Consider the following 22536-nt stretch of genomic DNA (forward strand, 5'->3'; position numbering starts at 1 on the left):
CATATATTATGAATTATACCTGAAGTAAACTATAATTATGTGAGGTCTTGTTAGATTTGTCTCATAAATACTTTCGAAACATCAACTTTTTATAATTTTTACTCTTATGTAATTATAGATATTTAATACATAAAATATGCTTCAAGAAAGGTAATTTCATCTTTGTTACAGAATTTGTTGAAGTAAATAATAAAAAATGATAAAAATATTTTATGTGAATATAGTAAAATTCTTAACGTTGCAATAAAAAAAATGGAGGAATTACATCTTAAAAAACAAAAACTATTTTTATTCATGATCGACAAACGTAATGTAATTGACTAAATTCCTCTAGAAGAGGTCAAAATAATATTGTACGTCGTAGTTTAAGTTCATTTTACAAATAATCTATAGTTTGTATCAGCCCAAATTCCTATCAATAATATATGTTTAGGATCAATGAATAAATAGAATAATCCCTACATTGTTGACTTAAGAAAAGTATGACCCAGATCATTAAGCCAACGGTCATAATCGGTGACCCAAATGTATCGGGCATCTTTCACAACTAACAACTTCTGAAATACGGTTTACTATTATATGTGATTCGTTTATATGATTGTGAAATCTACTTAATAAACACACCTTTCAATTTCATCTAATTCAACAATTTTATATGGCCAACTATGCTTCGATTTTGCCTCTACTTATTGTCGTCGCGATGATTCAGCTATATTCAGGTATTAAATTTTACCAGCAAATTTATATATTTGGTACATTTTGATTGTTAATAAGCTTATTTTTAAGGGAATGAATTTATATCAGGAGTGGCAATCATATTGAAGGTAGAAAACAACTGCGACTACACGGTGTGGCCAGTCATAATCACAACCAACGGGGCTAGCTCAAACATCAATGTCTCGAATGGATTTTCTTTACTACGTAATGATTCGAAGGTGATTAACATACAGCCAGGTTGGTCGGGCCGGCTTTGGGGGCGAACCCTCTGCACCACTAACACCTCGACAGGAAATTTCTCTTGCCTCACCGGCGATTGCGGCACTGGCAAGATAGCATGCCAGGGCATGTCATATACATCCCCGGTAAATTTTATTGATTTGAATACGTCTCAAAATGGTAGCCAGGATTTTTATAACGCTAACGTCGCTGCTGGGTACAACCTCGCGGTGACGATGGTTCCACAAGGTAGCAATGGAAGCCGTTGTGCGTTGACTGGTTGTGTGTTTGACTATGACTACGGATGCCCCAACGATCATAGAGTGATTACTAATGGTTCCGTAATAGGGTGTAGAAGCTCGTGTGACGCGTTTCATACAAACGAGTCTTGTTGTACGAATGTCAATGACTGTGAACGTAATAGCTTCTCGGCTGGCTCGTTAATCTTCAAAAAGGGCTGCCCTCGCGCTTACCATTATGCCTTGGATGTTGCCAATTCTACCTTCGTCTGTCCCAGCCCTCAGACGTCGTATACCGTTACGTTCTGCCCGTCACCTAGCCTCGCCAGGTGCATTCATATGACTTTTCTAGTTGTTTTTTTCTTTTTACTAAAATACTCCCTCTGTTTTTAAATACTTGCTCAACTTTTACATGCGCAGAGTTTTAGGAGAACTTAAAAAAAATAATAAAATATAGAGGTAGTGGGGTAGGTGGAAGAATAAAAAATTATAAAAAGCAAAAGTAGTGGAGATAATTGAAGGAAATAGAATATGAAATTAATAAAATATGATTAATTATGGGTCCACTAGGTGAGAGAAATAAATTAAATATTGTAAAAATTTTCCAAATAAAGAAATGGAGCAAGTATTTAAAAACCGCCGAAAAACAAAGTGGAGCAAGTATTTAAAAACGGAGGGAGTATCATACTTTATACATCTTTGAATGTTTTTTCTACTTGACTTGTTTTTTTACAAAAAAACTATCCAAATAGGAACAATGAGTAGCTAGACACAGATGATTTTTTTTTTAAAATGCATAATTGCACTATCTTCATACCGTAGAATGTTTGACGAGGTCGATATTAGAAATAAAGTTGGACTATAGCATATAATTTGCTAATTTCATCATACTTCTTAGTCTTTTTTTTTTCTTTTGTAAGTTTCATACGAATTACTCCATAGTTACAGTTATGTGTATTCCATATGTTTGGATTTTTAAAATTTTAAAAGATAAAGATTTATGTATTTTAAGCTTAATATAAAAGGTCTAAAGAAATAGTCATAATAAATTGTTTATTAAATATATGAAGTATTTTTGTAATAACTTAGTTGGACCACATTTAACAAAGTAGTTATAATTATACATTAATGTTTTTATTAAATTTAATTTAGTAAGTCCAATCCAAAGAAATAGTCCTAGTGTAGGTAACATAATTTTATTGAATACGTTCTATGAATTGTTTTCTAGTAATTTATATTCACTACTTTATTCAGGGTGGTGTGTGAACCGTTCCAATCATTGTCAACTTCATTATCACCAACTTCTACAACATCACTTTCTAAGAGTAAGTTAAAAATTTTATTTGCTAATAATTTTTATACGTATGGCATATTGGTATCATAAATTTGGCAATTGAAATTCTCATTTGAATTTTGCAAACGTTTGAGGGATATAGAATAAGAAAGCTGATTAGATTATTGTTGAATAAAGTTAACAATCAACCATAATATTAGATGTGGTTGACTAAATGTGAATAGAAATAATAATATGGCTAGGTTTGATTGACTAGAATAATTGAAAAGTAAATACCAAGATTATGAGATTTAATTGATCAAAAGTGAACAAATAATAGACAATGGATTAATATAATAAGAGTTTTATTTAGAATCAATACTGTTAGATCAAGTGAGACTCTTATTTAAAAACAGAGGTAATAACTAAAACACTCATACATATATCAGTTTTATGTACAATTGAGACTGTACATAAATAAATGACTAATGCACCTGATCGATTACGGTATCTTATATTTCAAGCTTTAATTGTTGTGTATAATGATACTCTATTACGTTGTGTAACTTACCTCTTATAAAATCTTAATCAGTGAAATCTAATGTAGCTTTATTGCTTTAACATTATGTTGTGATTTCATTTCATATGAACTTCATCATGTTTAATCTCAACAATCCACAATTACTATACATGCATTTTTTTATTTAAATTGTAGAGAGAATCACAATATTTAACCAAATAATTTAGTTGACATCCTCATTAGTTACATACAGTGATTGTGGTGAATTCAACATGCAGGTGATGTCAAGAGGAAGCGTACTATTCTTTTAGTTAGTTTACCAATACTCGCTGCAACATCAATTATGTTGCTGTGTGGAGTGTGGACTAGTATGCGCAAGAGGAAGGCCACCAAAATATCTAATTGTTGTATGTAAGGCTTAAACTTGGACAATAGACATGCACATTGTTAACCAGCTTTGATAACTTTTTTTGGTTTATTTATTGTTTGAATCTCTGTTCAGTGGAAGTGTGTGAGATTAAAAATGCTGTAATAGACTCCTTGCAATTTGATCTAAACACGATTCGAACAGCAACAAACAACTTTGCTGCAGAAAACAAACTTGGAGAAGGCGGGTTTGGTGAAGTTTACAAGGTAATATGTAAAACATGATCCCAATTTTATTTATTTATTTATTTATTTATTATATGATCCCAAAATTTTGTGTCATTTGATTAGCCAAAAAAATGAAAGAAATTAGACTTTTATGATATTTTCATGTAAAACATGCTTGCTATGTGGCATTTAAGGTAAGTATGTAAAGTTGTAAACATGCTTACTAAATTCCGATTTTACATGTGAATATTATCACTAATTTTTCACCCACCACATCCGTGAAAAGAAAACAAGTACAATTTAAATTGAGGATTATCACGTTACAAACTTGATCTATAGGGGAGAATGATTAAGTATTGACTTTCGATGATGAATTCATCCTCTGAACTATATGTCATTCTCCCATTTTTCGTAACATTTATTTGAGGTTTTTTTTTTATTATTAGGGGAAACCCGAGAATGGACAGGAAATAGCTGTCAAAAGACTATCAAAAAATTCCGGACAAGGAGCTGTAGAGTTTAAAAATGAAGTTGTTTTGGCTGCAAAACTTCGACACAAGAACTTGGTCAAGCTCTTAGGGTTTTGCGTGGCAACAGAAGAAAAGATACTTGTATATGAGTTTCTTTCTAATTCAAGCTTGGACAAATTTATATTTGGTAATGACGAAGTATTGAGAAGTAAACAAAACAATATATAATTGTTAATTTATGTATTGGCTCCTCATTATTAGTTGTTTGTAATGCAGATCAAAAGAAGCAATCATCTTTAAATTGGCAAATAAGGTGCAATATTATAGTTGGTATTGCAAGAGGGCTTTTATATCTTCACGAAGACTCCCCGCTTAAGGTTATTCATCGAGATCTAAAATCAAGTAACATATTACTAGATGAACATATGAACCCTAAGATATCAGATTTTGGCCTTGCCAAACTGTTTGGAGTTGATCAAATTCAAGGTGACACTAAAAGGATTATTGGAACTTAGTAAGATCTCTAACCTTCCCATAATTTTTATAATCTTGTATATAGATAAGGAATATAGTAAGTAGTACTTAAATTATATAGTCCCTTCCACTTTTATATACGGGTATAAAACTTAATGATTATTATCTTTCTACACTTATATTTCAAGAACAAGAACTTATTTTCAAATACTTTCCATTTAATGAATTGTGCTTTATATATATATATATATATATATATATATATATAAAATGAAAACTAGCTCATAATTATTTAATGGTGTATCAATTTTTTTTTAACCGTTGATTTTTATATTTAATTTAAATGAAAAAAAAATATGATCTTATTAATTAGGTTAATTTTCTTATTTTTGAAATACAGTGGTTATATGGCTCCAGAATATGCAATAACAGGTCATTACTCTGTAAAATCAGATGTTTATAGTTTTGGAGTCTTAGTTCTTGAGATTGTGAGCGGTCAAAGAAATAGATTTTGCAAGCAATTGCAACTTGAAGAGGCATTACTACATCGAGTAAGTTTTATTTTATAAGGGTTCATGTTTTTTTTTTTTTTTTTTTTTTGAAATGTCAATAACGTATCTCTTGTTTATTGCATAGGCATGGAGGTTATGGAATGAAAACAGGACCTTATATTTTGTTGATACAACATTAAAAAATGACTTTCCAATAGATGAAGTAACTAAATGCATCCATATTGCTCTACTATGCATTCAAGATGATGCCGCCTTAAGGCCAAGAATGAGCTCCATTGTTGCAGCCCTCAATGGCCAAGCCGTTTGTCTCCCAACGCCGAAGCCACCTAATTACTTTGGTACTAACATTTTAGAAGATAATGATTCTCTAGGTAGTGTATATACAGGAAATAAGACGATTACAAATTTGTATCCTCGCGATTAATTAACCTATCTCATTCATTTTTTTTATAATTTTATATATAGATAGATATTTTTTTAGTGTGGCAAGTCATATGGTGCGGCAGGGGTTACTTTATATACTGTATATATGCAAAAAAAAAAATGTACTTAATTTTTATAGTAATACAATAATGAAAAACAGAAGAAGTATATATAGAGTAATCCGTATTTTTGGAATAATACTACGTAAGTTAGCATGGACAGGTAGTGTTAAAAAAAAAAAAGCATGGACAAATTGGATTGGAACACAGTCACTCAACCATCAGTGTTGTCTCTTGGCTAATTTAACGTTACATGCCAATAAGTATTTTAGCCGTATAGAGGGTATGGAACAACATGAAACATGCGTTCCAGATATATAGTCCAATGTAACCAAGAGAAAATGGCAGGCTTATCAACTTATATCAATTATCACTTTCACATATCATAGTCGCAAATTCGCAATAACCCCATTGGATTTTTAGAGTAAAGAGAAATTGAGAATTGCACTATGTAATATCGACCTCAACCTCATCAATCTTTATTTTCAGTCACAAAATTTGATTATGTGCCCAAATAATGATATTGGTCCATGGACTATTATGGATTTATGAACCATTACATTTTTTTTCAAAGGATGTGGCAGCAATGTTAGCCAAAGAAGATAAAACACAAAATTTCTAAACAATTTGTAACCTTGTATCCCAAACTAAAGAATAGTATTACATACCGTCAAAAAAAAAAAAGGAAAAGAAAAGTATTACGTGGAAATTTCAAACAACGGTCAACTTTGGAAACCTACATAAATTTATTTATAATATGACCAATTATGTTACATTCAATCTCTCTTGTCACCCTTGTCGTGCAAACGAACCTGTTTCTAGGTACTTAATCTATATTAGGCAAAATCCAACGACCGCTCCGAAGGCGTTGGATAAACCAACTAATAGTAGAAAGATTAATTTAAAATGAACATTAATTACGCCGAGCAACGCGTGATTTTGTCATGATTTTCCAAATTAATACCATTTTAGGCAATATTTTAAATGTTTATCCAACGCGCCAAGGGCGTTCGTTAGCAAGATCCTCTATATTATAATATACTCCGTATTTAATTTGTTTTTTTTTGACAACCGTATTTTATAATTTTGTATTGAGATACTTCTACCAATATTTCATTTTATTTTTCTTTTTGAGAGAGAAATTAAACCTAGGTTTATTATTACATTTAATTTTAGTATGGTTGAAATTGGTTTTATAAAAGAGACCAATTTACCATTTTCATGTCCATATATTTAATAGCATCATTGATTAGAAGGGGTGAAGTTCTCACCATTACTCTTTTTTCACATCATATTTAGTGATTCCTTATCAATACGTATTATTATCAAAGATTTTGTTTTTTTCGAACTCTTCTAGAATGGTGCAACTTGTCATATATGGCCACAACTTTTTTTTCTTTCCGAATTGAATATCCTTGATATATTTCATACCCTTCAACTTGTGCAACTAAAAACTTGTAATAATCAACTATGAAATCGAATTATTTCTTCGGCTATTTCAATTCTCAGCTCCTTTGTCATTTGCATAGAAAATGAAGTACTAGCATTAATTATCACCATTACCTTAACTAATCTCGATCTCTATCGTTCTTTTTCTTCTCAACTTCTTTATATCGATCATTTCTTTCTGTGATAGAGTAATACCGGACTGCATTAATATCGAAGTATATATTAATATATATTTATCTAGAGAAAATATGGATGGTGTATCTGTGATAGAGTAAAAAGCTAAGTCATGAAATACATTTTATGCACCTAAACACCACCCTAAAGCTCAAAATATGTTACAAAAACAGAAAGAAATAGAGAGAAATTAAAGCATGTAATTTAAATATAAGGTGAGGTTGTAGTTTTATTGTAACTTTCTAAAGTGGTCTTGTAATTGTTGCAATATTAAGGGACATGAGATATCTCTCTTTTCATTTGAAGTCGCCCAGTTAAATTCACTACCACTTTTTACTACATATTTCGTTCATTCTCACATCTTTTATTTTGCTATTAGATATTATATACACTATCTTTTTATATACGTGCTGAATTTTTAAAATCCCACCTACCATATATTAAACTCCAAAAACTTAACTAAAACTATGTGGCAGTTAAAGAAATTGACTTCAAAGACAAAAGAAGGGTACTCTTCTCAATACTATAAAGCAACTTATTTTTTGAGCCATCTCCTTAAACTCAAACCACCCACACACATTCCCCCCCCCCCCTCCTCCCAAAAAAAAAAAAAAAAAAAGAAAATAAGAAAATAAAAGAGTGAGATGGCTAAAAAAATAAGCTGCGTAATAGTATTTTTCTCAATCTATATGACAGTTATTTCCAAATCAGTAAATGTTGATAAATTATGGAGATCTAACTGCCCAAACAACACCATGTTTGCTAACAGTAGCCAATATGAAGCCAATCTAAATACCCTATTTGGTTATCTCTCTGGCAACGCCACCAACCTCGCCGGCTTTTATGAAGCTGTTTCTAACAACGGCAACACTTCAAGCGAAACAATCTACGGTAACTTTCTCTGTCAAGGGGACTTAGATCCTAGATTGTGCTACGATTGTGTTATCGCTGCCACCACCAAGGACTTCCCTATGACACGGTGTCCCAATCGTAAAGTTGCCATTTTATGGTACGAAGGTTGTATGGTAAGGTATTCAAACCAATCATTTTTTGGTAAATTGGACGAGATGCCGGCAGATCAAATGCTAAGTGGTGACGATGTACAAGGGAACATAACCCATTATACCGAGCTTGTGAATAACATGATGTCTGTGATTGCTAATCGTGCTCCATTTGACGGGTCACAGAAAAAATTCGCAACATACATCACAAATTTCACAGCCTTCGGTACATTATATGGGTTGGGACAGTGTACGCCTGACTTGAGCCCCAATGATTGTAAGTCGTGCTTGGAGAACGGTGCTTCGAAACTGTCGACGTTGGTTCAGGGTGCACGATATTTTCAGCCTAGTTGTTTTGTCAGGTACGAGTTATATCCGTTCTTTAGTTTATCATCGCAACCCCCTGCACCTTCACGAGAATCTCCAGCAAGTGATTCAAGCGGTACGTTGATATCGTTTTCGTTATGAAATATATGCATGCTCATAATTTTAATACTCCGTATCTTTTTCGTTATGATATACTTAGTGTGTATATTATTTAGAAAAATTTGTTGAAAACTATCATATAAAAATTAAATTTTGTAGGCATGGAAGCAAAGGAATGATGGGGCACCCTTGGAATTTGTTGATCCAAATATAAGGGATTCGTGCTCGGTAAATGAAGTCCTAAGATGCATACACCTTGGCTTGCTGTGTGTTCAAGAGTCAGTGGACGATAGGCCTACAATGGCAACAATAGTCCTCATGTTAGATAGTTCCTCCGTCTCTCTACCAGTACCACAACACCCGGGTTACTTTATCATAAATAGGACAGGATCAAACTTTGGAAGCTCAGTTTTGTCCGATCAGTCAACTAGAACGTCTATGCCTTGGTCTGTGAATGGCGTCTCTATCTCTGAAATGGACCCGAGATAGGGGCGTGAATCGATAAAAAGTTGTAGTACAATAGTTTTATTATCTCCGATCCATGAATATCATGCTATCTGAGTAATAATGAAAAGGGAGCGTTAATTAAGCATCGGCAACATAGTCATGCGTGGTTATAGGTCATGCGTGGTTATAGATATCGTCAATTAATTAAATCATGTTTTATTCTATGGGTATATACATAATATGTCATGCAACTTATTTGTTGTTCCTTTAAAAGAATGTTTTTCGTTTTCATAATACGATTTTGCTAACGAGCGCCCCGGGGTGTTAGATAAGGATAAATTATATTGGTTAAAATGGTATTAAGTTAGGAATTCATGATAAAATCACGCGTCGTTCGGTGTAATTAATATAAATTTTACACTAATATTTGTACTTTAATTCTCTTATCTAACGCTCCGGGGGCGCTTATTAGCTTTTGCTTTCATAATAATAGAATTTTCCAAATAAATATTGTACTAGTGATTATCTATTGATCACCATTTGCTTGTTATTAATTAATAATAGTTCGTTAAGTAAACAATGAACCACATACTAAGGAGTGACATACAATTATTAGACTTCTTCTTCAACTTCACTACAGCTATTTAATAGCTTGTTATATATAAGTCCACAGACTTGCAAACATTGAGATATATATTTTGGGAAAGATACATTAATTGGACAGGTTGGCATGATGAAATAAAGAACAAATAAATTTAGTCTAAAGTTATTCAGCCTTGACTAATTCAAACTTGCCCTCCTATAATCTAAAATGTAAAGTTGTATGGAATATTTCACTAAGCGGCGAAAGTGATAGATTGACATATTTAACAACTATAATTTCTTTTATTTCTTGTGTATTTCTTTTGTTTCTTCTCTTTGTAATATCAATTTTAATTTCTTATATGTACACTTGCTGCTACAGTTAAATTGACACACATGTCGCACGAACCCGCTTTAACTAGATGTACTCCTTCTGTTTTTTTAAGTACCCTGTAGTGGACATGTGTTGAATAGTAAACCTCTCAAGTGTCATCACATGCAAGTGTCCCACATTGGTTGAAGAAGAGAGAGGTAAACACTTTATAAGGCTAAGGGGCTACTCCTCCTATTGCCATATGGTTTTGGGATGGAACCTCCATGGACTTGTGAAGTGAACTCTCTCTCTTGGTTTGCGGGTGCGGCCCAGACTCGCATTTGACATGGTATCAGAGCCAGACCCACGATATGAGACCTTAAATAGCTAAAGTTCACTGGGCCAAGAGTAGGTCCGTGTGAGGGGGAGTGAAGAAGCACTGTAGCCCGAGAGTATCTTAATTATCAGTAACTACAAATCATGGAAATTGAATATTAATAATCTACTCATTAAAACGATTCCAACATTTATCCATAAGACTTTATTTTTTCTTATTTAAAATTCACTAACATTGGTCAAAGTAATTCTAAAGAATAATGCTTATTTCTCCAATAAGGCAATTAAAAAAACGGATGGAGTACATTTTAATGTATCTATATTTTGCGAACAACCAACAATAATTGCTGGTAATGGAATAGACCAGTCCGGAAATATTTTGATCGAAGAGAACGAATGAATTGTAATTCTTCAGACTTCAGTTCGATTTTCTCTTGCTTCAGTTTAAAAGTCTAGTTAATGATCCAAAGCACCATTCAAAATGTCACATCTGCTGGTCTACTTCCTGGAAAATGGAATTCAACTTTCTTAACGTAGATTATTCATACAAATAGTCAATAACGACTAATCCAACTACGAGTAGATTTTTAAATAGTTTAGTTTGAAATCATGCAAATACACGTCACAAATTGTCTTTCCCGTGTTTTTTAATTTCTCTGTGGGACCAATAATGTCACAAATTCAACATTATTTTGATGTAGAAAAATAACATATTATATATTTTAGTCAAATGTGAAATGTGTAGTTATCATAGTCATCAATTATAGCATTGCTCATATATATGAATTCTTTGACCCGTTCCTTAACCAACTGAACATTTATAATATATTGTTTTATGGAAGGTTGTTTAGTATCAAAGCTATTTTGATCTTAAAAGAAAATAATTCGTACCAAATGGCTCAAAAAATAAGTTGGTTTTCGATATTGTTCTCAATTTATTTGCCAATTATCTTATTGATGATTTCCAAATCAACAAATGCTCAAAGCTATTACTGCTCAAACAATACAATGTTTGCTAAAAATAGCCAATGTGAAGCCAATCTCAACACCCTCTTCCGTTATCTCTTATTCAATGCGACCGTCCCAAACGGCTACCACCAAGCGGTTTCTAGCAATGACAACCCCAATAGCGAGACTATCTACGGCCACTTCCTTTGTCGCGGGGATTTAAACACTAGCGCGTGCCAAACTTGGGTCAACTATGTCATAGTGTTAGAATCCAACTCCTTTTGATGTATTAGATTCCATTTAAGAGCTTTCCTAGAGTTTAGGTTATGTTTTCTTAGCTTGAGGTCCCATTATTGTGTTATTGTCAGATCAGTGTTCACTAGGGATTCTCCTTGTATGTCATTTAAAGCTCTTTAGAGGGCGAATGATTAATGAAATCTTAAAGCCTTCTACCAAGTGTTGCCTTGCTTTTATGCTTGTTTGATGTTAGACCTTTATAGATATTGTGTCTTACTTGCATATTAGCTCCCCTCCAACCCAACTTGATGCGCTAAGGACTCGTGGTTCGGACCCGCTTGTGCCCGCTTTGAAGTACCGGCCGTCACAAGCCCCGACCACCCGCACTTTGTCGCCCAGATAGACGTGAGTGCTCCTGAGATTCTATTGCTCGCTTGTGTTACTTTGTGCTCACAAGCCCCTCTTCCGCTCAAGGCTAGCGTTCTTGCCACCAAAAGGCTAGAGCGTGCCGCACGTTTCGAGGTCCAAACTCCCGGACCGTGATAGTTGGTATTAGAGCCGAGGCTCAAACCTCGTCGCAAGCAACCCGTGTAGGCACCAAGGACGGCTACACGAAGATGGAATTCGTAGAAGAAAGGCTCGCTTGGCTCGAGGAGAAGGCGGACAAATGGGCCGAGCTCCAAGTCATTGTACACGAGCAAGCCGAGCAAATTGTGAAATTGATGGCTGACAGAGATGCCCTCCGCGAACAATTGCAATTTGTTCAAGGAAAAGCCGACGAAGCACTTGAGAAATGTGCTACCTTAACGCGCGCTGTGGGCAGAGACGCACTGGGTGTTGGTGCGGCGAAGATAAAGCCGCCCAAACCTCGCGACTACAGTGGCGCTAGAGATGCGAAAGAAGTTGATAACTTCCTCTTCGACATGGAGCAGTACTTCCGAATATGTCAACTAAGTGACGATCAGAAGGTGGATACTGCCATCATGTACTTGTTCGAAGATGCTAAGCTGTGGTGGCGCACCAAGCACGCAGACATCGAAGCAGGAAGGATCAAGATTGATACATGGGCGGAGTTCAAAGAGGAACTCAAGAACAATTCTACCCCGTCAACACAGCGTTTGTTGCACGGATGAAGTTGCAAGAGTGCCGCCAGAAGGGTTCTCTTCTCAACTATGTTAAGGAATACTCGGTGATAATGTTGGACATCACAGACATGAATGAGAAAGATCGTGTGTTCAACTTTGTCAACGGGTTAAAGGAATGGGCGCAGCGAGAGATTTTGAGGCAGAATATTGATACCCTCGCTGCTGCTATGTGTGCTGCTGAGAGATTGATAGACTACTCAGTCGGGAAGGGTCGTCAATCCGAGAAGGATTCAAGTGGGACGTCAACACGCTCTAACAGTCCGTCTCCAAGCTCTCCAAAGGGTACAGAGAACGGCTCACGAGTATCGTCCAACACCATTAATACATATCATAGAAGAAGTGGAGGAGGTGATGCCCAGAGACAAACATCTACCCCCTCCCACAACTCAGGAAACTCGAGGGCCGGCGCATCCTCGGAAAACACAAGGGAAATAAACTGCATACTTTGTCGAGGTCCACACAAATGGTGGGATTGCGAGCATAAAGAAGAACTTGACAAGATCCAAAAGAGATTGTCATCCATGTCCGTTCAGGAGGCCACAAAAGAGACTAGCAGCGATGAGGAGCCCACATATAGGATGGGTTCCATACGACGCCTGAGTGCTATGAGAATGATAGCACCTCAAGAAGAACCAGAAGTCCGATATCTTTCGGCAATGCGAGTGATGGAGCCTGAGAAGAAGGCAACATCGAAGAAACAAGCTCGCACCAGAAACCTAGAGAAGCGGGAGATGAAGCCCATGGAGTTGGCAACATCCCAGATACACAGCCGCCAAAACCAGAATCAGTCACAAGGTACGAAGCAAAGAGCGACGAGCCTAGAGACACCAAAGAAGAACCTCCCAAGAGGGAGGAAAATCAGTGGTTGAGCAAACAACGCAGGGCGCGTGCAAGGGATTACAAAGAAAATGGTCACCCAAGAGGCACCAGCCACAACTTGAAGCTCTCCACCACAGTCTCAAGGAAGCAGCTCCCCAACAGATGATGGTGGAAGCAGCTGTCCCCCTTAATTCAACAGATTCCACTCCCAGGAGGAAATTTAGAGATGAAGCTCTCAACAAGATGTTCGAGCTGAGCGACTCCAGAGACAAGCTCCTCGTCAACAAAGAAGATCCAGCTCAAGAGTCAGATAAGATTCCAGAAGATAGCCGCACCAACGGCGCATCCGAAACTTGAGATAGTTTAGGGTTTTCTAATTTTGGTTGTAACTTTTGTAAGTCGACGAGGTCGTCGACAGCTTAAGTGGGGGAGGATGTTAGAATCCAACTCCTTTTGATGTATTAGATTCCATTTAAGTGCTTTCCTAGAGTTTAGGTTATGTTTTCTTAGCTTGAGGTCCCGTTATTGTGTTACTGTCAGATCAGTGTTCACTAGGGATTCTCCTTGTATGTCATTTAATGCTCTTTAGAGGGCGAATGATTAATGAAATCTTAAAGCCTTCTACCAAGTGTTTCCTTGCTTTTATGCTTGTTTGTTGTTAGACTTTTATAGATATTGTGTCTTACTTGCATATTAGCTCCCCTCCAACCCAACTTGATGCGCTAAGGACTCGTGGTTCGGACCCGCTTGTGCCCGCTTTGAAGTACCGGCCGTCACAAGCCCCGACCACCCGCACTCCGTCGCCCAGATAGACGTGAGTGCTCCTGAGATTCTATTGCTCGCTTGTGTTGCTTTGTGCTCACAAGCCCCTCTTCCGCTCAAGGCTAGCGTTGTTCTTGCTGCCAAAAGGCTAGAGCGCGCCGCACGTTTCGGGGTCCAAACTCCCGGACCGTGACACATAGCCACTGACCTTCCTACGAATTGTCCTAATCGAAAAGTAGCGATTGTATGGCGTAATGTGATTATTCCAAATAAAACAAGTAAACGATCAAAAATATGAGAATTAGAGCTTCAATTCTTACTCATTGCTGACATGCTTTAGTGTTGTATGTCATGTATTGTGCATTTATTTGTGCACAGTTTAATTATAGCTATTGTGTTGCTTCTTATTTTAAATGACCACTGCTTGCTTTAAACGAATAAATCTTTGTTTGTCGGACCCCACGTATGCCCACCTTGGGCAATTTGGCTGTTGCAGGCATCAAATGATCTATGTTTTCACTCTTAGCTTATTTCTTAAACGGTAGATTGTTTTAATTAATATTTCTCTCAAATTCAAATATTTTTTTATTGATACGTGTGTTCACAAACCCAATTATGCACTTAGCCTGCATATTTGCAGCTAAAAAAAAAAAGTGTACATCACAATCCAATTCAATGCTAATACGTCTCAACTATATTGACGTCTTGAATACATATATTGAAATATCTAGCAGGTAAGTATAGTTAATCATACCAATACTATTGGCCTTAAGGTGAAGCATGGTGAGATATGTAGCAACATTGACTAAAGAATGAGGCATCAACCGATCAACATACGTAGTATAAAATTGTGGAAAATCGGAAATTTCAAAGCATTGAATGCAAAACCACCAAAAAAATCAAAGGACCCACCTCTAGTCCCCTATGCCAAAGGGAAAACTTTCTCCATCGATGCCTAATTTTGTCATTTTACTACTTAAGCCATTTACATTGTACCATGTATTTCTTTATTATTATCGCACATTATTCATATTTCATATCCTCCTTTATTTTTTTATCTAAAATAATCCCTCCCTAATCAAGATTATACTTTCTTTATCAAAATTATCATAATTATTATTCTGTATACTATGAATCTAGCAACAAATTCCAAACTAGTTATAATAATTAACCTCTTACTTCAATTAATTTCCAAATCAACTTCCACTCCAACTTATCTCTATAGCATTTGCTCAAACATCACTGAATTTACTACAAATAGTAAGTACCACACCAACCTCAACACCCTCTTCAAATCCCTCTCCTCCAACGCCACCAACAACCCCACCGGCTTCGACATCACATCCGCCGGCACCAACACAAGCGATGCCATCTACGGCCTATTCCTCTGCCGCGGTGATCTAAACATCACCACGTGCAGGGATTGTGTCAAGACCGCAACCACAACAGACCTACCAAAGACATACTGTCCCAATAGAAAAATCGCGGTAATATGGTACGACGAGTGTACCGTAAGATACTCTAACGAATCGCTCCTTGGAAAAATGGAGCAATCACCTAAAGTGTTCTTAACCAACACTCAAAATGTGACTGGAAATCAAACCGCGTTTTCTGATCTTATAGGAAACACAATGAATAGTTTATTAGCTCAGACTTCGAATAGTAAGTCGGGTAAAAAATATGCAACAAAAGTGGCGAAATTTGACAGCTTGAGGACTCTTTATGCAATGGAGCAGTGTACTCCTGACTTGAGCGCCGCAGATTGTAATCAATGCTTGACGATTGCGATCGAGTCGCTCGACTTTAAGAGGGGTGCTCGTGTTATGCAGCCTAGTTGTTTTGTACGTTACGAGATTTACCCGTTTTATGATGGTGCCATTAATATCTCATCACCGCCATTGCCGTCGCCGTCGCCATCGCCTGGTAAGAAAATTACAAGTATTTATTTTATCTGTATGTGTAATTCACATCTCATTTTCTTTTAATTTATACTTCTTGTTTGCCTGTCTAAGGTTTTGATTTAAATCTTTATGAAATAAATTGGATCATGTATTAATCTAATAACTCAATTTGTGTTTGTTTGATAAATATATCATTAAAAAATAAATTTGGAAACAGAGTATGGGTATTAAGAAAATAGGAATAAATTGATTACTCCGCACCGTAATATTTTATTGGGAAGTTCGATCGTTGAAATAATATACTCCGCACTGTAATAAGACTAGAATAGTCAATATTGGAATGAAAATTGAGAAAGGAAAGTTTTACTTATTCAACAAAAAAGGTGTAAAAATAGAGGATGAAAAAAGAGTAGCAAAAACAGAGTGATAAAAAACTGACTAATTGACTTTATTTTTTTTAATTTTAATTATTTATTTTTTAACACAAACTTCCTCTTAAGTATATAATATTAAGTAAAAATAACATCAATTCAGTTAAAATAAGTTCAGTTCGGAAAAAATAATTTCATTTTAGTAAAAATAATTTTACCGATTATTTAGGTTCAGTAAAAATAAGGTCAAGTGAACCGGGCTTAAGTGACTATTACCGTTTGTTAATTTGAATTTAAACTTAAAATCTCCTTATTATTTCAGTAGATTTTGAAATCGATTCTTATTATCTACATATGTGTTTCTCTATACACCACACACACATACAAAAAAAAAAAAAAAAAAAAAAAAAAACCTCTCTCATCAAATTTAAATTAAGATCCTTTGTCTTTTTAGTACACGTTCTTAAAATTAGTGTTTGGACAAAAGGAATAACGATATATAGAATTGTGATTGTTTATGAAAATATATTTATCAAAACCTATACAATAACATATATATTACTACAAAAATCAATCACACATAAAATGGGAAAAATATTCAGCTAGGTTTTATAGAGTTAGGCTCCGTTCACTTCTCCTTATTTTTACGAAACAAATTTTTTTTTTGCTAAACTGAAATTATTTTACTGAACTGAAATTATTTTTACTGATTCTCTATTATACTTTCTTCTTTACAGTTACTGATTTTTACTGAACTAAATTTTTTTTCTCTAAACTAAAATTGTTTTTATTTAATTGAAATTTATTTTTACTGAATATTATTTTTGTAAGGTGAAGTGAACAAGACCTTCTTAGTACTTGTAATACATTTATGCAAGGAATTTCATTGTCACTGAGTTAAATCTAATCAATTTATTTTAAATTTTATTGAAATAAATATGAGTATTGAAAATCGTAAATCATGTATTGCACGGATATTAATCTTGTTTTATTTTTTTCATCTGGTCTCACACCATAATATTTAGTCTAACAAAGATAACCCTACTTATACATTTGTATGATTCTCCTAAAACTCTACACGAAAAGCTTTTGTGTTTCTTAGAAAAATGGATGTATAATGATCCTCTTAAAATTTGGCAGGCAAAGCTACAACAATTACGATAGTGAACAATTGTTCCTATACAGTATGGCCTGGAATATCCACCATCAGTAGCAGTGTCAAAGTCCCAACAGGATTTACTCTCCTAAACGGAGAGTCCAAGACCATTAACATCCAATCCAATTGGGAGGGCAGCATTTGGGGAAGGACCAATTGCTCACTTGACCATAAAGGGAATTTCTCTTGCGAGACTGGTGATTGTGGCACAGGTAAAATTGAATGCCAAACCACATCTTCACCGAATTTGGTGACAATGGCTGGCTTTAGTATCAGTCAAATTGAGGACCAATACAAGTACAACATTAGTGTTGAAGCCGGTTACAATCTTCCTATGATGGCAACTCCTGAAGGGGTGATCGGACTCCGTTGCGTAGTCACGGGTTGCGTGTTCAACCTCGACAATTCCATATGCCCCCCTAGTATGAGTGTGGTCAATAAGAATTTGAGAATGATCGGGTGTAGAAATCCTTGTTATGATGCTAAACAATGTTGCAAAACATGGCCAAAGTGTTTGAGTAGTGACTATGTGGAATCGTCGAATCTTTTTGGGAAGTCTTGCCCGCGGGCAAGTAACAATCCCTCCGACTTGATTAACACTACGTTCTCTTGTCTGAGCTACAAAACGTCTTATAAAGTTACATTTTGCCCATCTCCCAACATGGCCAGGTATGACCATTTTTTTTTTCTACTCATGCACTCATCCACTTTTTATCTTCCAAATTAAAAATGTATATCATGATGTAAACATATTCAATGCTTATAACTTTTTTTAAAAAATAAAAAATCAATGCTTATACATGCAATAATTGAGATTGGAAAACCTTGTCTTTCAAAAAACGTTAAGGGGTTCTTTGGTTGGATTATTTGGAATGGGTTGGAATGGAGTAAGAATCCATTACATCTATTTTTTTTTTGGTTGAAGTTTTTAGTTATAGAATTTCATACCCATGGGATTCTAACTCTCCCCCATATCCACCTCTCCCCTTAAGATTCACGCACTATCCATTCTATTAATGAAGTATAGAATTCAATCTACAATAAAACCAATTAAACAACTTAAGACAGTATGGGTTTTAAATTCAAAACAATCCATTCCAATTTGATAAACCAAACACCCCCCTAAAAATCATTACTTTTGAGGGAGACAAGTTGCTGAGGAAGCATTATCATAGCCTAAGAACAAACAAAAAGCTTTTAAGAAACAAGATACGTCTTTCAACCGAAAATCTTATGGAAGCCCTTTCAAAATCAACAATATTCATTAGGATATTATTTAAACCTATTTTCCAGACATGTGTGAAAATGGTACGAGACAAATGTTTATATACACTTGATCTTAAATGAATAAATAATGACCTTGTTTGGCAATTGGCTGCTGATTGTTGGTTGTCGGCTGGTTTAACTGGCTGTTTGTATTGGTTTTTTTGTTGGTTGTTTGAATTTTTATTACTCTAAAAAAATATTTGGTAAAATTGGTTGTTGGGTATTATTAGTAATTTAGGTAGCCAAAAGCCAAAAGCTACTCCAAGTAGTTTTTTTTTATTTTGGCTTAAAAGTCAGCTTTTCAGCAAGCTAAAAAAGCCATTTACCAAACAAAAATTTTGGATGTTTGACCAAATGAAAAAGCCAATGAAAAGCCATTTACCAAACAAGCCCAATATATTATATCTTCTTAGATAATTTTTTTTTTTTTTTTTTTTTTGATAAATTTTGTTCAGTTTGTTCTCAACACCATTTCAAACAGTCCAAGAACCTTCGTCGTTATCAGCGCCATCACCATCAGGTAATAAGTAATATTGTTGCATCTATTATTTTTTAAAAAAACTTTCTATGCGATATACTTTGTAGCACATACACTATTCTTTATTTACGGAGTAGTAATAATCGCAGTACTTTTTTTTTTGTATTACTTGCAAAATTTCTTTATTTGCTAAGATTTCATAATAACCATTTTAATATATTTTTCTCTCCCACTCACCCAATTTAATTGCACAAATATTTTATTTTTTCAATAAACTAATAACCCTGCTTACAATGTTCTTTTTTGCAACAAAAAAAAATAGACCCGGTTCACTCCACCTTTTTCTTTTTCTTTTTTTTTTTTTTTTTTTTTTTTTTTTTTTGTTCACTTCACTTTTAAAAAATAATATTAAGTAAAAATTCCCCTTTTAGTCTCAGCTTTATAATTCTCCTAAAACATTGTGTAATAGGTAGTGTTTACAATTATTATGAAGCAGAGGGAATATATGTAGTGAAATTTTTGTATACAAGTAACACTACAAAGTTTTTTTTTTCTTTTCTTTAACACAAAGTTATAGAAAATATCCTTAATTAACAACAAACACTAAACTACCTACATTTATACTTACAAGCAAATCCTATGTCAATGACCTTATGGATATTGTGTTATGAATATAAGAATATCCATTGCACTTCCTTCACAAGTTTCTTATTTTGAACAAGATTTATTTATCATCCATAGAATGGGACTATTTCTTGAATTTTAATTAATATTTTTCGTACTATCAACTATCTTGCCTTTGTAGGAAAGAATAAAACATATGTAACGAAAGTAGTAGTTGCAATCGTTGTTCCAATAGTTGTGTTGACATTGCTAATTGCATCATGCACGTCTTATGCTCGCTGGAAGGTGATGAAGTCTCTCTCCATAGATATTCAAAATGGTAATCATCGAGTCTCTATTGTTATGAAGGTTAAAAATCATGTGCTGATCTAGTTTCTTATTGTACGTTGCGCTATCATAGTGCTTGAGGATTTCACGACTGCAGAGTCTTTGGTATACGAATTCAGCACCCTTCAAGCTGCAACAAATTACTTTTCAGATGATCAAATGCTTGGCGGAGGAGGATTTGGCAATGTCTATAAGGTAATGTAAACTAATCAGTTAAAGGTGGTCTAAATTGCTTTTAAGGTGTTAAAGTGGAGAAATATGGGAGAAAACGGCTTAGCCTTCTGTATTCTATTAATCACAAATATATACCAATATACAATAGAATACCTAACTTGCCTAAAACTCCTAAACAAGATAAACTTTCCAAATATACAATATTTAACATATATGAAAAACCAAACTCTAATATAAGGTAACATAAACTAATTGTTTTTGGCCTTAGGGAACCCTCCCAAATGGACAAGATATAGCAGTTAAAAGGTTATCGAGGGTCTCTAATCAAGGAATGGAATCGTTTAAGAACGAGGCTGTATTGATAGCTAAACTTCAACACAAAAATTTGGTTAAGCTTTTGGGATTTTGCTTAACAAGAGAGGAGAAGCTTCTTGTGTACGAATATGTTCCTAACAAAAGCCTCAACTATTTTCTATTTGGTATGTTAATTTTGAGATGCATTTTCACTTGTCTTTTAACTTGAAGTGCCATTAACTCAACTACATTAGATCATTATAGGTCTTTTGGTTTGTAGATGAGTATTCATTCTATTTGTAGATCCAAAAAAGCAAGGAGAATTAGATTGGCCTACGCGCTACAATATTATAACAGGTATAGCCCGAGGAATACTTTATCTACATGAAGACTCTCGACCTAGGATTGTTCACCGTGATCTAAAAGCAGCTAATATATTGCTTGAAGAAGATATGAACCCAAAAATTGCAGACTTTGGTTTGGCGAGGATCTTCAAAGTTGAACAAACAGAGGATGACACTAATATAGTAGCAGGAACATAGTAAGTTCTGGTTCTACTTTCTTGTCTTAGTTTTTCCGCTCCCTATCACAAAACCTAAGTCTAATAATTGCAATTTGTTGGCAATGTCTTTTAGTGGTTATATGGCCCCAGAATATGCAATGAATGGACAATTTTCTGTAAAATCAGACGTGTATGGCTTTGGCGTATTGGTATTAGAGATTGTAAGTGGCAAGAAGATCAATAGCAAATTCCACCCCTCTGGAGTAGGAGACCTCTTGACACATGTAAGTAAAATTATTATTTGATTTTTTTTTATTTTTTTTTTTCATTTTGAAATTGGATTTGATTTTAAGCATGTGAAAAATTTATTTACTACTATATGCCTCAATTATTATCTTCTAGGCCTGGAGAAGCTTGAAAGAAGAAACAACATTGAACTTTATGGATCCAACATTGAAAGACACATATTCGGCTGATGAAGTGATGAGAAGCATTCATTTAGGCTTATTATGTGTACAAGAGAATGCACATGAGAGACCAACCATGTCAACAATAGTCTTCATGCTCAATACAAACTCTACTACAAGTACACTTCCAACACCTCAACGCCCTCGATTTTATTACAATAGTAGTACAGAACCATCTTATATCATGACAAGGTCTAATAAAAATTCAACAGCAACATCATCCACCTCATGCGACTCAAAGCCATATACACAAAATCAAGTAACAATAAGTGAGATGAGTCCTAGGTAGATAGGGTATCTTGTACATCACTTTTGAGCAACAAAAATGATAATACAATTTGTTTCTCACACACATACAATTTCATATGCAATATTGTAATGATAATACAATTTGTCGCACATACAATTTCGAAAGGGTAAGGAAAAAGCACAGGAAGATATGGTCGTTATGAATCATTGGCGTTTTTTATTGTTGACACATCCTTCATCAATTTGATGCAACATTGTATTACTTTTTTCTTAGAAATAAAACAGATATCTATGTCGAAACCCATTGTAGCCCACTTGTGAGTATCCCATATTGGAGAAAGAGGAGAGGTGATTCCACTTTATAAGATAGAGGAGTTACTCCTACAATTGCCAATTGGTTTTAGTATAGAAGCTCCAAAGCCTTATTTATGGACGAAACTCTCCTCCTCCTTGTTCGGGTTGCCCTGGCCTATTTCATATTGTTTTGAAATTTAATAATCTATCTTTGGCGTTGAATTTGTTGTTTTTTTTATAAATAAAAATTGGTATAATACATGTTAATCTAAGCTTCATATAGTACAAGCTAGC

The 22536-nt window shown here is 34.6% G+C and overlaps 2 protein-coding genes across 2 annotated transcripts; both read left to right on the forward strand.

Annotated features, from left to right (window-relative positions):
* The first annotated feature begins 590 nt into the window (after nt 1-590).
* Nucleotides 591-22176, forward strand: LOC110731175. The gene is made up of 23 exons (XM_021911005.1): nt 591-719; nt 805-1504; nt 2430-2500; nt 3247-3375; nt 3471-3601; nt 4009-4219; nt 4309-4546; nt 4907-5057; nt 5143-5440; nt 7820-8401; nt 8487-8566; nt 8710-8778; nt 11893-12529; nt 12625-13353; nt 15205-16062; nt 17552-18236; nt 19289-19353; nt 20117-20254; nt 20336-20457; nt 20705-20915; nt 21034-21271; nt 21366-21516; nt 21635-22176. The coding sequence occupies exons 1-23, from the start codon at nt 656-658 to the stop codon at nt 21986-21988; spliced, it is 6912 nt and encodes a 2303-aa protein (XP_021766697.1). The 5' UTR covers nt 591-655; the 3' UTR covers nt 21989-22176.
* Nucleotides 7474-8875, forward strand: LOC110731406 (cysteine-rich receptor-like protein kinase 25). Its single transcript, XM_021911275.1, has 2 exons — nt 7474-8566; nt 8710-8875. The coding sequence occupies exons 1-2, from the start codon at nt 7768-7770 to the stop codon at nt 8727-8729; spliced, it is 819 nt and encodes a 272-aa protein (XP_021766967.1). The 5' UTR covers nt 7474-7767; the 3' UTR covers nt 8730-8875.
* Nucleotides 22177-22536: the final 360 nt, after the last annotated feature.

Source organism: Chenopodium quinoa, unplaced genomic scaffold (genome assembly GCF_001683475.1).
Source record: "Chenopodium quinoa cultivar QQ74 unplaced genomic scaffold, ASM168347v1, whole genome shotgun sequence".
Lineage (NCBI taxonomy): Eukaryota > Viridiplantae > Streptophyta > Magnoliopsida > Caryophyllales > Amaranthaceae > Chenopodium > Chenopodium quinoa.